The sequence below is a fragment of the Moschus berezovskii genome, chromosome 15 (assembly GCF_049115385.1).
Source record: "Moschus berezovskii isolate FMDL1 chromosome 15, NW_MosBer_1.0, whole genome shotgun sequence".
Classification (NCBI taxonomy): domain Eukaryota; kingdom Metazoa; phylum Chordata; class Mammalia; order Artiodactyla; family Moschidae; genus Moschus; species Moschus berezovskii.
In genome coordinates, this window is record NC_142474.1 from 51,332,890 (window position 1) to 51,348,357 (window position 15,468).

General features: G+C 36.7%; 1 protein-coding gene across 2 annotated transcripts in view; it reads right to left on the reverse strand.

Annotated features, from left to right (window-relative positions):
- Positions 1–15,468, reverse strand: part of KIF5B (kinesin family member 5B) — a 48,253-nt gene that overhangs the window by 19,699 nt on the left and 13,086 nt on the right. For both annotated transcript variants that reach the window (XM_055429635.2, XM_055429643.2), the window contains exons 3-14: positions 12,156–12,229; positions 10,769–10,873; positions 10,231–10,279; positions 9,606–9,661; positions 9,435–9,522; positions 9,171–9,295; positions 7,777–7,881; positions 7,422–7,567; positions 6,634–6,782; positions 5,564–5,757; positions 4,645–4,713; positions 527–733 (exon numbers count right to left, since the gene is read on the reverse strand). In XM_055429635.2, coding sequence (XP_055285610.1) covers positions 527–733; positions 4,645–4,713; positions 5,564–5,757; positions 6,634–6,782; positions 7,422–7,567; positions 7,777–7,881; positions 9,171–9,295; positions 9,435–9,522; positions 9,606–9,661; positions 10,231–10,279; positions 10,769–10,873; positions 12,156–12,229 — 1,367 coding nt within the window. The remainder of the gene's footprint in view (positions 1–526; positions 734–4,644; positions 4,714–5,563; positions 5,758–6,633; positions 6,783–7,421; positions 7,568–7,776; positions 7,882–9,170; positions 9,296–9,434; positions 9,523–9,605; positions 9,662–10,230; positions 10,280–10,768; positions 10,874–12,155; positions 12,230–15,468) is intronic.

Sequence of the window (15,468 nt, forward strand, 5' to 3'; positions counted from 1 at the left end):
ATTTCTGGCATCACTGCCGCAGGGCAGTGATTCTTGCCTTACAGTGATGAAAACAAAAATCTTCATTTCCTGGGGAACCATGATGAAGCTATTACACTGGCCTAGAAGACACTGGTCCAGGTATTGGAAATTTAACAGTGAACAAAATATAAGTTACGTGAAGTCATATATCCTGCTAGTTTGTTTTTTGTGCACATTTTTAAAATCATAGTTTGAACAGTTGGCTAATTACTGGGCAACTAGTAGTCAACTTTTTTTCTTTTAACAGTAGAATAATATCTGGAGTAGCCAATATGTAGCCAATTAAAATACTACTTTAATTACATATTAATAGACCTTTAGAAACTAAAAAATAACCCTCTTCCTTTACCTTAAAGCTTCATATATGGGAGGAAATAAAGCTGACACTTGAGTTCTTGAAGAATCAATGTTATCAGTCTTAACCTTTTACAGAAATAATTTACTCAGGTAACTTTTCAATTAAGAATACTTTTCCAAAGTATTAAGAAAGAAAACTGTATCCTACCGATTTCTGATTTAGCTCGTCACTAAGTAATTCATATTCCTTAGTTTTGTCTTCAACTTCCTGAGACTTCTGATCATAGTTGACAGCAAGTTCTTCCAAGGCTTGTAAAACTTCCTTTACTTCTTCCTTAGAGGCATCATTTTCTGCCTGAAGGCGATTCAGTTCAGTCTGCATATTATCTTGATCTCTTCTGGTAGATGCCAGAAGCTGTAGGAAGGAATAAAAATATCTATTTTACCCAAAGAACACTGAGTAATTGGTTTTTAAAACATACACAAGTTTTAAAAAAAAACAAACAAACCTTTTATCACTTGCTAACCAAAACGGGAATGAAATGTGGACATCACTAAACATGGTAACATTTATTCATTCAACAGATTTACTGAATACCTACTGTGTGCACATTTTGTGCTCAACACTGTGGGAGATGGAAAAAATCGAGTGGAAGACAGATACACAAACAAATGCAATACAAAATGAAATGTTAGAGCCATAATGGAGACAGGACATGACAAAGTGCTTGGTAGTATAAGGAAAGGGGTATTTCTGGATGGGTATTCACGGAGGAGGCTAGAATAGGAAAATTATTGTCAGGTGCACACTAACAGAAAGAAAAAGACACAAGGCTCCTCACAGTGTGCATAGAAAAAAAAAGAAATCAGTAGATGCTTTAAAAGTTTAGATTTTCTTTGGGCAACAGAGGGTGGCATCTGAGCTATGTCTGAGGAAAACATGGTATCAGCAAATAAAATCTAAACTGGAAGAAGTCAAGAGACTCTTAGGAGGATACTGAGATCATGTAGATCAGTTGCTTTGAAGTAGGGGAATCTGGAATTTGTAGTTTTCCAATGGGGCAGAGTGCTAATGCCACTTAGAAGTAGGAGCCAGGGATGCCAACTGTCCTGTAAAGTGGACAGAACAATATAAATGAAGAATTATGCAAATATGATACCAGTGCCCCTTGGAGAAACAATGCTACTAGAGTTGAAACAAGTAAGATGATTCAACCAGGATTAATTGGACTGATGGTAGACATCTCCTGGGCTTTCCTTGTAGCTCAGGTGGTAAAGAATCTGTCTGCAATGCAGGAGACTTGGGCTCTATCACTGGGTTGGGAAGATACCCTGGAGAAGGGAAAGGCTACCCACCCCAGTATTCAGGCCTCAAGAATTCCATGGACTGTATAGTCTATGGGGTCACAGAGTAGGACACAATTGAGTGACTTTCACTTTTCAGACACCTCTTACTCAAGTTATAGTCTTTGTTCCAATCCCCAGAACAAACCTCAAACAAAAGACCACTTTTCAATTATCCCCCATTCTTAAACTGAAGAAATTAGGGAAAACCACTGGACCATTCAGGTACGACCTAAATCAAATCACTTAAGACTATACAGTGGAAGTGAGAAGTAGATTTAAGAGACTAGATCTGAAAAACAGTGCCTTATGAACTACAGGCAGAGATTCGTAACATTATACAGGAGACAGGGATCAAGATCATCCCCAAGAAAAAGAAATGCAAAAAAACGAAACGGCTGTCTGAGGAGGCCTACAAATAGCTGTGAAAAGAAGAGAAATGAAAAAAAAAGGAGAAAAGGAAAGATATACCCATTTGAATGCAGAGTTCCAAAGAAAAGCAAGGAGAGGTAAGAAAGCATTCCTCGGCAATCAATGCAAAGAAATAAGAGGAAAACAATAGAATGGGAAAGATGAGAGATCTCTTCAAGAAAATTCGGGATACCAAGGGAACATTTCATGCAAAGATGGGCTCGATAAAGGACAGAAATGGTATGTACCTAACAGAAGCAGAAGATATTAAGAAGAGGTGGCAACAATACACAGAAGAACCATATAAAAAAGACCTTCACGACCCAGATAATCACGAAAGTGTGATCACTCACACTCACCTAGAACTAGACATTCTGGAATGTGAAGTCAAGTGGGCCTTAGGAAGCATCACTAAGAACAAAGCTAGTGGACGTGATGGAATTCCAATTGAGCTATTTCAAATCCCAAAAGATAATGCTGTAAAAGTTCTGCACTCAACATGTCAGCAAATTGGAAAACTCAGCAGTGGCCACAGGACTGGAAAAGGTCAATCTTCATTCCAATCCCAAAGAGAGGCAATGCCAAAGAATGCTCAAACTACTACACAATCGCAGTTATCTCACACGCCAGTAAAGTCATGCTCAAAATTCTCCAAGCCAGGCTTCAGCAATACACGAACCGTGAACTTCCAAATGTTCAAGCTGGTTTTAGAAAAGGCAGAAGAACCAGAGATCAAACTGCCAACATCTGCTGGATCATCGAAAAAGCAAGAGAGTTCCAGAAAAATATCTATTTCTGCTTCATTGACTATGCCAAAGCCTTTGACTGTGCATCACAATAAACTGTGGAAAATTCTGAAAGAGATGGGAATACCAGACCACCTGACCTGCCTCTTGAGAAACCTATATGCAGGTCAGGAAGCAACAGTTAGAACTGGACATGGAACAACAGACTGGTTCCAAACAGGAAAAGTATGTCAAGGCTGTATATTGTCACCCTGCTTATTTAACTTATATGCAGAGTACATCAAGAGAAACGCTGGGCTGGAGGAAGCACAAGCTGGAATCAAGATTGCTGGGAGAAATATCAATAACCTCAGATATGCAGATGACACCACTCTTACGGCAGAAAGTGAAGAAGAACTAAAGAGCCTCTTGATGAAAGTGAAAGAGGAGAGTGAAAAAGTTGGCTTAAAGCTCAACATTCAGAAAACAAAGATCATGGTATTCAGTTCAATCACTTCATGGCTAATAGATGGGGAAACAGTGGCTGACTTTATTTTTCTGAGCTCCAAGATCACTGCAGATGGTGACTTCAGCCATGAAATTAAAAGACGCTTATTAAAAAGCAGAGACATTACTCTGTCAACAAAAGTCCGTCTACTCAAGGCTATGGTTTTGTGACTACATAAGTAGTCATGTATGGATGTGAAAGTTGGACTATAAAGAAAGCTGAGTGCTGAGGAATTGATGCTTTTGAACTGTGGTGTTGGTGAAGACTCTTGAGAGTCCCTTAGACTGCAAGGAGATCCAACCAGTCCGTGCTAAGGGAGATCAGTCCTGGGTGTTCACAGGAAGGACTGATGTTGAAGCTGAAACTCCAATACTTTGGCCACCTGATGCAAAGAGCTGACTCATGTGAAAAGACCCTGATGCTGGGAAAGATTGAGAACAGGAGGAAAAGGGGATGACAGAGGATGAGATGGTTGGATGGCATCACTGACTCAATTGACATGGGTTTGGGTAGACTTCAGGAGTTGGTGATGGAAAGGGAGGCCTGGTGTGCTGCGGTTTATGGGGTGGCAAACAGTCAGACATGACTGAGAGACTAAACTGAACGGACTGCCAAGTAAGGTAAAATGAGGGTCCAAAGTGACAAACTAGAGGGAAGGAACTTGAAAGAAACAAAATGAAAGTGAAGATCACAGAAATGAAAAACAGGTCAGGGGAGGGTAGAAATGGTGGAGTAAAAAATAATCTTATTCACTGACATTCTCATTTCCATGATAAAAATCATACCCTAAAGTATGAATTAACTAAAACAAAGCCAATGTGATTCAGAAATCAGTTTTTTCTTTAATAATCCATTTAGACATATATCGGTGTTAAAGTGTTTTTTATACTCCTTCCCTCATTATTTCCATGTGGAAATCCTTTTCATAAAGAGAGGGGAAACCTAAGGTTACTCCAGTCCAAGGATCAGTAAGAAATGTTTGGGGGAGAATAAGACAAAGTAGCACTGTACAAGGAAAGCAAAAGACAGAGTTGAAAAGCCCAGGATATGTATATTAAAGAATAAATGCAAAAAAAGAAAAATCATCCTCTCTTCTCCAGTTAGACTTAACTCAAACTTAAAAAACCCAAAAATCCCAATCCTAAAAAGCCCAAAGAAGACAATCTTTGCTTCTGTCTGTATGATATACTGTTCCCATAGGATATCCACGGTGAAGCATGGACATATTCAAAAAATTTTTAAATGTACTGGAGTATGTTCTGAGCTCTGTAGATGCCTTCATCTTTTAAGTAACAATGACAAACTATACAGCTTTTCTGGAACCAGTATTCAATTTACCTCTTCCTGATCCAGCATTTGTGTCTTCAGTTTTTCTACCAACTGGCTCTGTTGATTAATTTCTTCATCCTAGAATTTTCAATTACAAGTTAACAAAATAGCTCACAGCCTGGTTCTGTTTCCTAACACAAATTGTAAGATTACTACCCACTCCCCAGTATTTCAAAACTGTTTTCTCCAAATTCAACATAGCTTATTCTAATCTCTTATCTTAGAAAGATGTTGAAACAAATGGAGCTTCTTTCAATTATCAATAACTGTAACATCCTTATCATGCAATAAAAAAGGCTTATGTTTATGAGAGTTATTCACAAAATACTTTAAATGCTAAAAATAATAAACATGTTTAAAGCTATTACTGAAAATAATGCCATGTAGCCACTTCAAACCTACCTACCTACCATCTCTGTTTAAAATACATTAAAAACATCACCTACTAAGAAAAAAAACAAAGACAAGACCAGAACAATTTCTTCTAGTCTCTTTACTGTTTTTTCCCATCCTTTTTATATGGTTCATAATTGTGCTATTTTTCATACTACTGATATCATCAAAGCAGAAGACAGTATTTCCACTTGATTCTGTTCCCTCAGTCTAACCTCTTCCATCATTTTTATCATTTCGCCACAGATAGCTGATTCTAAAAGGTCATTTCATTAAGATTCTCCAAGGATCCACGTCAAATTTCCTTTTGAAAGTTCTTTTAGCTTAAAGAGAAGGGGAAGAAAGGAATGCCTTATACATAGTTTCTGCATAGAAACAGAAATTGTCATATTTTTTGTTAATACAGTGATCTTGAAAAAGTTAACAGAAACCTAGAATATGTACATAGGTCATGAGGACCCATTAATACTGAAATTAGAAAATAAAAATATGTCAGTAATGTTCTAAAACAAAATAGAACACAAATAATACTTACCTTGTCATCAAGTTGTTTGTATAGTTTAGCAATTTCTTCTTCACACTTTCTTCTTTCAGCATCAGTAAAGTTTCCAGTAACTCCAATTGTGGCTGCTGGTTTATCATTGGTAATAGTAATATCCTTATCCACTGCAAAAGCTTCCAAGTTGGCTTTCTCTTTGTCAAACTGTTCATCAATAGGCACTGTCTCTCCTAAAATAAGACAACAGAATGGTTAACAAAACCCACCTGTCTAAAGTTAATTTTATTCAATTTCAGCAGCTCTTATCAACTTTATCTGTTCAGTCCCTGAGATCTGAAAAGTTGGAATTATCTTTGACTGTCCCCTTTATTTTCTAAAGCCAGTCATCAAATCTTGTATTTTTAACTGATTTCATCCTAAGCTAAACATCTTGCCATCTTGAGACTTCAATCGCCAGCTTGCTGGCCTTTATGCCTCTATTTATTATTCCAGGTAAAATCAGAATTTAAAGTAAAAGATTTTATTCATTTTTATTTGAAGATTCCTAATATTAAAAGGCAGAGAAATTACTTTGCCAACAAAGGTCCGTCTAGTCAAGGTTATAGTTTTTCCAGTGGTCATGTATGGATGTGAGAGTTGGACTGTGAAGAAAGCTGAGCTCAGAAGAATTGATGCTTTTGTACTGTGGTGTTGGAGAAGACTCTTGAGAATCCCTTGGACTGCAAGGAGATCCAACCAGTCCACCCTAGAGGAGATCAGTACTGGGTGTTCATTGGAAGAAATGATGCTAAAGCTGAAACTCCAATACTTTGGCCACCTCATGCAAAGAGTTGACTCACTGGAAAAGACTCTGATGCTGGGAGGGATTAGGGGCAGGAGGAGAAAGGGTAGACAGAGGATGAGATGGCTGGACCGGGGGTGGGTGATAGACAGGGAGGAGGCCTGGAGTGCTGCGATTCATGGGGTCGCAAAGAGTTGGACACAACTGAGCGACTGAACTGAACTGAACCTATTGTTATTTTCATTTATATCAGAGTCTCAAATTTATAAAATAGCTCTGAATCTCTACTCCACAAACTCTAAAAAACAAATTCGTAAGTTATTACCATTACGCCATCGGTTGAGTTCATTTTCAAGCCACTGAATGGTGTTCCGGAGGGTCTTATTTTTTTCTTTTTCTCTTTCATACTTCTTTTTCCACTGTTCTGCAGTTAACTCTACATTGACACAAACTGTGTTCTTAATTGTTTTGGCCCTAAGACAAGTAGTTGCGGGGAGAGGGGAAGAATGTGACTTAATTATTTTCAATTGATAGCTATATCTCTGTAATATAAGCATATGTGGCTAGGTAATTTAACTATTCTTGTGTAGTTATCTCTAACTAAATTCTAGGAGCTGTATTTAGTATAGTATTTATTCACAACCAATTAAATTTGGGTCAGTTATAACACCTCTGAATAGCTTAAAAAAAAAAAAGTCAGCAACCTGATAAGAAAAAAAACATGGGCCCATTATTTTTCCAATTCATTTGTAAGGCAGAATTAAGGAAAGCAATTATCAATGACAGTCAAAGTCATCATTATTGATTTTTCTCGGCCAACCAATTCATATACAGTTATCCCATTATTTGAACAGGTCACATATGTCAATAGGCTTAACATACAATTATCCCTCAGGTATTTACTTTATTATCTGATTCAAATGTTTGTTTTCTTTAATACTGAACTGAAGCTTCTCACATAAACACGACTCAAGTTAACACTTGACTTTAATGTTTTTTAGCACACTAATAATACACACTGATTTGAATACATCTATCCTGAAACTTACCTAGATTTAATAAATGAAATGCCTATCTACATTTAGACTTTATATTTTCTGAACAAAAACAAACCTCTGACCAAACAGGAGTGTAGATTTTGTTTCAGATTCATTGTACGATGATGGAGAGCAGCAAATTACAATAGTGGTTCTACAGTTCCCACCTAAGGAATCTTGAAGGATTCTCGTCATTTTACTATCGCGATATGGAACATATGTCTACATACAAAAAAAACAAAAAACCATGTTGTAGTATTAAAATGGGAATTAGGATATACACACTAATACTATAAAATAAATCCCTAAAAGACAACTTATTCATACCTATTCATTCAGTGAATCCCTCTCACTCACATCCACACATGTGTATGTTAACTATGTTTAACTCCCCATTGGATAACAGGGAAATAGAAAACAAGTGTACTCACACTACCCTCAGCCAAAGCAGAAATGACATTTCCAAGAGCAGAAAGGGACTTGTTGATGTTCTTAGCTTCATCCAGCACAGCACCTTCAGCACCAGTTTTACTAACCTATACATTAAGATTGCAAAAGAATGAAACAAAATTATGTTTCAGTGATTCTAATTTTCTAAAACGTTCAGAGGTCATCAATAACTAGTAAAAAAGAAAAGGGAAAGCTTCAAGACTTTGTTTGCCAAGTATTTACTCTAGTAGTAGTAAAGTCACTCAGTTGTGTCCGACTCTGCAACCCCGTGGGCTATACAGTCCACGGAATTCTCCAGGCCAGAATACTGGAGTGGGTAGCCTTTTCCTTCTCCAGGGGATCTTCCCCACCCAGGGATCAAACCCATGTCTCCTGCATTGCAGGTGGATTCTTTACCAGCTGAGCCACCAGGAAAGCCCCCGTATTTACTCTAAGCTATCAGTATTTATCAAGTATGACTTTCCTGAGACCTTGGTCTTTTCTGCATGACAAAAATGGGATTAAGGAGATACCAAATTTTATTTTCAGGTGTGCCCATGAAATTAACCTATTTACATGTAGATTTGTATTGACAGCTTATTGATTTGTTAACCCCCTTCAATGCATTGGGAAAACGAAACTAAAAAATTTACTAAAGCACAATGTTGATGTTGTGACAGTTAGAGAGAGACTGAATTTACATATATCAGTTTTATACAAGCAAACTTGCTTCTATCAAAAAAATGTAAAATACATAAAGATAACAGAAAAATGTCAGTCATGATGCCTGAGGAAGCAGCTTCTCAGTATTTGCAAAATGAGAGATAGACTTTGAAGGATGTGTGTAAGATGTTTGTGTAGAAGGGAGCAAGTATGTTATTCCAATCAGAAAAAACGAATTAGCAGAACAAACAACAAAAAAAGGTCATAGAGGTCAGTATTAAGACATTTGAACTTATTTTGATTTTGACATAAATCAGAATCAGATTGTATAGGATTGTAATAATTAAATAATCCTCCAAAAGGAGTACAGCGAAATCCAAAGGACTTATTAATGGACAGTTTTTAGAGGGAGGACATTGTCAGTGTGAGTAAAACAGACACCAAAAATTACAAAAAGGATACCTAGTAAAATTCTTAATGACATACATTCAACACATTATCAATAAAGCATACACCTACGTCAAGGATAACACTTATCGGCAGAATTGGATTATGGCCTAAATAACAGTAATTTGCAATGACGAAACACTGGCATAAATGCTTATACCTCTCAAAAATACTACCAAACCCAGTTTGATGCACATTTTCAAGATTTAACAATGAAAAATACATAAGCCCAAATCTGAGCTAAAGTTCATTAAAAAATGCTTCCATCGGAATATAAAGATTTTACCTTTTCACTACCAGCTAAATCCACCAGATAAAGTTTTCCACTCAGCTTTTGTTCCGTTTGCGTGTTCTCTTGTTTTACATTAATTAGAAATATACTGTGACTCCTAGAGCTATGTTCATTCATATCTACAAAGAAATCACACAACCAAATATCAACAAACAAGGCTTTCCCTTACTAATAATTTCTAAAGCATTATCTCACCTAAGAAAAATCAACTTTAAAGCAGTCTATACCTTAACTAGTATTACTAAATATGCCACTTACTTGTAACTGCTACATGTCTGTTAGATTTTCCTTCATCTATGGTGTCCATAACTTCATCTGGACTACATACAAAACGCTCTGTACATCCCTGTAAAATAGTTTTAAAGAATGTCACTACCCTTTAAAAAATGTTATTATAGGGCTTTTCTAAATATTCTGAATTATATCTACCTTTACATAGGGAACTCGATTTTTATCTTCATGAACTGAAAGATTGGTCTTTGAAACTGAAAAAGAAAAATAACCAATGTTAACATTTTCCTAACTGCTTACACTGGCTGTGAAATGGTTAATTCATTTGTTTCTTATTTCTCTCCCCATGCAGCCTAACAACAATGAACTTAAAAAAACATGAAAATATCACTGCAAAAGCAAGAGCCTACAGAAGTAGACTTATATAGAGACATAGAATTTTAGGTTCAGGCCAACCTCTGCTACTCATATTCTGAAAATAAGAACACTAAGTCAGACTGGTTCTGTTGTTTGCCAAGGAAAATGTGTCTGACAGCTGAGAGAAGACAAAAGCATAGGACTCAGGCTCTGGAACTCCAGTACAATTGTCTAATTACTGCCTAGGAAGTGCCCACAAATATATGCTTTAAATAAGTCAAAAGGGATTCCATTAAATCCTTTTTAACTTTATTTTAATTTAATCCCTTTTAATTTAATTTGAATTAAATGAAAAAACATTTTTCAATGCTCCCTGTAATTCAAGTCAGTTTCATAAGGTTATCAAGAAATGGTCTCACATTTACAACTAAAAACAGCAACATCGAAGAGCAAGAATTTAACTTACCATCTAACAGGTCCCTTATCTTATCCAAATAAATTTCAAAATATGAAACCTAAAGGGCAGAGGAAACAAAGAGGGGAAAAGATCAACCACTTAAAATTACAAAGTAATCTATTTACTTATTCATCATATATTTATTCCAGCCTGAGTGCGAGGTACCAGTGCCAGTGCCAGTGCTAGGGACAACTCAGCTACAGCTCATATTCTGATGGGAAGCCTTAAGATTACTCAACTCTTTATGTAACTAAAGTGCATTTTCCACTAGGTATCTTCATCTAAAATTAGACTCATTAGGTCTAATTCGTCATAACTTTTGAGCTATGTAGCGAAACAAACTCCTTTATCTTAAAGAGGATGCAGCTAAGGCAAGAAAGACTTGGCTTCTCCTTTACTATGTCAGAGGAAGGGTCTGAGTTTACCAATTCTAATAACCTTTCAACTACACCTGCCCATAAATTTTAAAATATTTTTTAAAGAAAAAATATTGAACATAATTATTCTAGATATAAAATAAAATACCACCTTTCCCCAATGATTTTACCTTAATATGAAATTCCAAATTTTCATCCATGGAGTAAATATAATTAAAGATATCTTGCACTATTCTTGGAATAATTCCCATGCCTTCTGGATCATGAAGTTTACCCTAAACAAAAAACAAAACTAGAGTTCCTAAATAAACTGTAACATACAAATTAAAAATCAAAACTTTTAATTTACAATTCACAATCAAAAGAGGATAGGAATTCTAATTGTTGCTATTTTTTGGTGAAAAAATGTGGCTGTACAAATACCTAAAAAAAACAAATTCAACTGAGACATATTTTGGTAAGTTGCATATAAATAATGTAAGCTAATCATACGGTTACCAATTGATCTTAGCCTTTTCTTTAATTGTTAGATTCAGATGATGCAATTTGTGAATGAATACATTCCAGGAAAATATTTGTCAGTTGCTCACCACTTAAATCTGCATCATTCTATCTACTTCAAGTCAAATTCATCCAAGTGCTAAGAATGTCTTTGTTACCTGACTTTAACATGATGAAAACAAATAACATGAGTGACTCCAAAATAAGCAATCATCTACTTTACATATGTAGAATGCTCAGATAAATGATAAAAGCAGACACTCTGTAGCAGAGGCAGGTTACAGGCTGTTTTCTAGAAGCAAAGCTCGAGTAGGTTTACATTCATTATTAATAGCAGTGCTGATAATTTTGGAGCCCTTTTTATCAGAGAAGAGGGACAAGTATCTGGCTGCTGCTGCTGCTGCTGCTAAGTCACTTCAGTCGTGACCGACTCTGTGTGACCCCATAGATGGAAGCCCACCAGGCTCCCCCGTCCCTGGGATTCTCCAGGCAAGAACACTGGAGTGGGTTGCCATTTCCTTCTCCAATGTGTGAAAGTGAAGTCGCTCAGTCATGTCCAACCCTTAGCGACCCCACAGACTGCAGCCTACCAGGCTCCTCCATCCATGGGATTTTCTAGGCAAGAGTACTGGAGTGGCTTGCCATTGCCTTCTCCGAAGTATCTGGCTAGAGGTTGGGAAATGAGACAGATGCACAGACACAACCAAGGAGAGAAGGAAAAAACCTAAGTGCTCCAAATAGAACTGAAAACACAAAAACATTAAAAATTTCAAAATTCCCCATTATAAGATGACAGAGAATTCTTATTTAATTCTAAAATATTCACAATTTTGTGGTTATGTGGATAAAACAAAGCTCAATATGATTTCATATATAAAATTTCTATGCAAACTCAGGAACTGATTAGATTCTAAACATGTTACTCATATATAATTTGTATGAGACAAAGCAGTAAAGAGTAAATACAGCTGTTTAAGCATGATAAAATGTCACAAATAATGAATGAATACACTATGTGCTGCAAACTACATCCAAACACTGATTAAAAAACATTACCTCCATTGTGTGTGTCTTCCCAGAGGATGTTTGTCCATATGCAAATATGGTTCCATTGTAGCCTTCAAGTACATCTATGAGAAAACAAGAGATTTAATACATCAACACCAGGGGGCTTCCCACCCCCCGCCGAAAGCAAGACCATTAAAGGAAATTAGTAAGAATATACAATAATTTTATTAGTGAGGATTCACCTAAGGAATTCCTTTCTCTTTAGCCCAAATAACTGTCTGTTGTCAGTAAGAAACAAATTTTAAATTCCATTGCTTATAATCATCTCTCCTGTCAATGTACATCTTAGATGTCAATGCAACAGTATTCTACAGCTTTACATGACCTTAAAGGAAAAAAAATGCTCTGCCAGTTTATGTAGAGATATGAACCAGCTTTTAGAAGGAAGACTGAAGTGGTGGCCTACTGGTGGTTAAAATCCACAATATTCCTCCTTATACCAAGTATAACAAGCCCAGTCCCATCTCAAAATCAATTATCAGAGAGTTTCTATGGAATTAAAAAAAAAAAAAACCACACAAATTTTTTTTCTAGCCCTTTGTGTACCCCAAGACCTACCATTAACATATAAGTAGCTTCTTTTACTAGGCTAAGGGGTGGTGGTGGAATGTGAGTGAGCAAGGTGACTTTTGGTTTCCAGTTTTGGGGATTTAGTTTGTAAGGGCCTTTAAAACTGTTTTTCCTTGTTTTCATAAAAAGAAAGGTACTATAAAATCATATACTATTTAAGAGGAAGCCAAAGTATAAACTGAGGCCTCTGCTGGAAACAGCAGATGGGAATAGTGGAAAATAAATTTGTAATAAGCAAGCAAATTCTTGTCTTTTTTTAAGTTGACTATTGTAAAAAGAAAAAATGGAAAAAAAAAGGTCCCAACATTGGTCAGAACTAACTACATAACAGATTTGCTATAGAAATATTTATAAGAAAAAGAAGGTATTAGTACTTACTTCTCTGGGAAGATTTTAAGAGATCTCAAACATTTGAAACTTTCATTCAAAATCTTTTCAGTTTCATGAAGAGAAGCAAAATAATTTCAGGAATTACATTTAAAATAGATTAAGATTGCAGTATTTCTGTTAATAATTCTGAAGATGAAGTCGTCTGGGGTAAAAAAGCAGCACCAGACTCTTTCCAATCTATGTCTTTTATATACAACTGATCTCCGTACATCAACATCACACCCCCTGCAAAAGATCTTTTAATCGATCACACAAAATCTAAGAATAAACTCCAAAATTTTATTAAATCTATACATGAATGTTCATCCATGCTATAATTCAATTACCTAGCAACTGCCACAATAACTACTTAATAAATACTAGATGAATGAATAAATGACTTTCCTAAGATCATGTAACGCTGGGCTGGAAGAAACACAAGCTGGAATCAAGATTGCCAGGAGAAATATCAATAACCTCAGATATGCAGATGACACCACCCTTATGGCAGAAAGTGAAGAGGAACTCAAAGGCCTCTTATGAAAGTGAAAGAGGAGAGTGAAAAGGTTGGCTTGAAGCTCAACAGTCAGAAAACGAAGATCATGGCATCTGGTCCCATCACTTCATGGGAAATAGATGGGGAAACAGTGGAAAGAAACAGTGTCAGATTTTATTTTTTTGGGCTCCAAAATCACTGCAGGCGCTGATTGCAGCCAGGAAATTAAAAGACGCTTACTCCTTGGAAGAAAAGTTATGACCAACCTAGACAGCATATTAAAAAGCAGAGATATTAACTTTGCCAACCAAGGTCCGTCTAGTCAAGGCTATGGTTTTTCCCATGGTCATGTATGGATGTGAAAGTTGGACTGTGAAGAAAGCTGATCGCCGAAGAATTGATGCTTTTGAACTGTGGTGCTGGAGAAGACTCTTGAGAGTCCTTTGGACTGCAAGGAGATCCAACCAGTCCATTCTAAAGGAGATCAATCCTCGGTGTTCACTGGAAGGACTGATGCTAAAGCTGAAACTCCAATACTTTGGCCACCTCATGCGACGAGTTGACTCACTGGAAAAGAGTCGGATGCTGGGAGGGATTGGGGGTGGGAGGAGACGGGGACGACAGAGAATGAGATGGCTGGATGGCGTCACCGACTCGATGGACATGAGTTTGAGTGAACTCCGGGAGTTGGTGATGGACAGGGAGGCCTGGTGTGCTGGGATTCATGGGGTCGCAAAGAGTTGGACACGACTGAGCGACTGAACGGAACTGAAGATCATATAAATAGCGTATATCTATATATTAAAAGCAAATGCGTTAAGTGAAACATATTACATGAGGGCTTGTAGGATAATAAATGTATGCAATGTTTGTATCTGGGACTTTAAGCAAAGCTTAAAACTTTTATATGATAACAGAGATTATGGAATAGTCAATCTTCAAATATTTACTGAAAACTATAACCTAGGCTCTCTGTCCTGGGAGCAAGGGATAGAACCAGGATTAGCTGATATACAGAGACACCAGGCTATCAATAAAGTAATAACAGTGTCATCAATTAGAAAAATAACCCCTTCCTGCCCACCTCCAAATCCATTCCTGACTTTTGCTTTCTAGACTAATTTGTCAATGTTTTTTATAAAGAAGTGTAAACATACAGAAAAACAACGAATTTTACAGTGAACAACCTTATAATCAGTACTAAGATTCTATCAGTAACATTTTATCATTTTACTGTTTGCCTTAATCATGTATCTATCCACCAATTTTACTTATTAAACGCATTTTCAGAGACTTCAGTACATTTCCACCTAAATACTCCAGCACGCATAAACCACTGGCTAGAACTCAGTGTTCTGCAGTTTTGTTCTTCAGAGGTAAAATTTACATACAATGAATATTTTAAAAGTATAGACCTTTAACAAACACAAACAATACTCTTCTCTTTGAAAACCCCAGAGTATGCAAATTAGGCACCTATGGAACTGGCTCTTGTTTGCCTTTTCAGCTTTATCTGCCATTATCCTTCCCCTCACACTGTTTTTATTGGTAAAAAAAAATGGCTGAATTTGACAATTTCAGATGATTCAGCATCAGAGTCATACCACAATGTATGTCTTCCCTCAACAAGGGCAATCCTTTCCACATGTGGACAGTCTTAGACCACAGGCATCTCTGTCTGGAGGGCACACCACACTCTCCTTCCTATTCATTCCTGCGCAACCCTGAGACTAGCTTAGGCTTTACTTCTTCCTCCAATCCAATTCCACAAGCCACCTCCAAATGAATCTGGGTAAGAGTCCCACCCTATGTGTTCTTGTAGCACCTGTATTTTACCATAATACTGACCACTGTCTTCCTCATGAG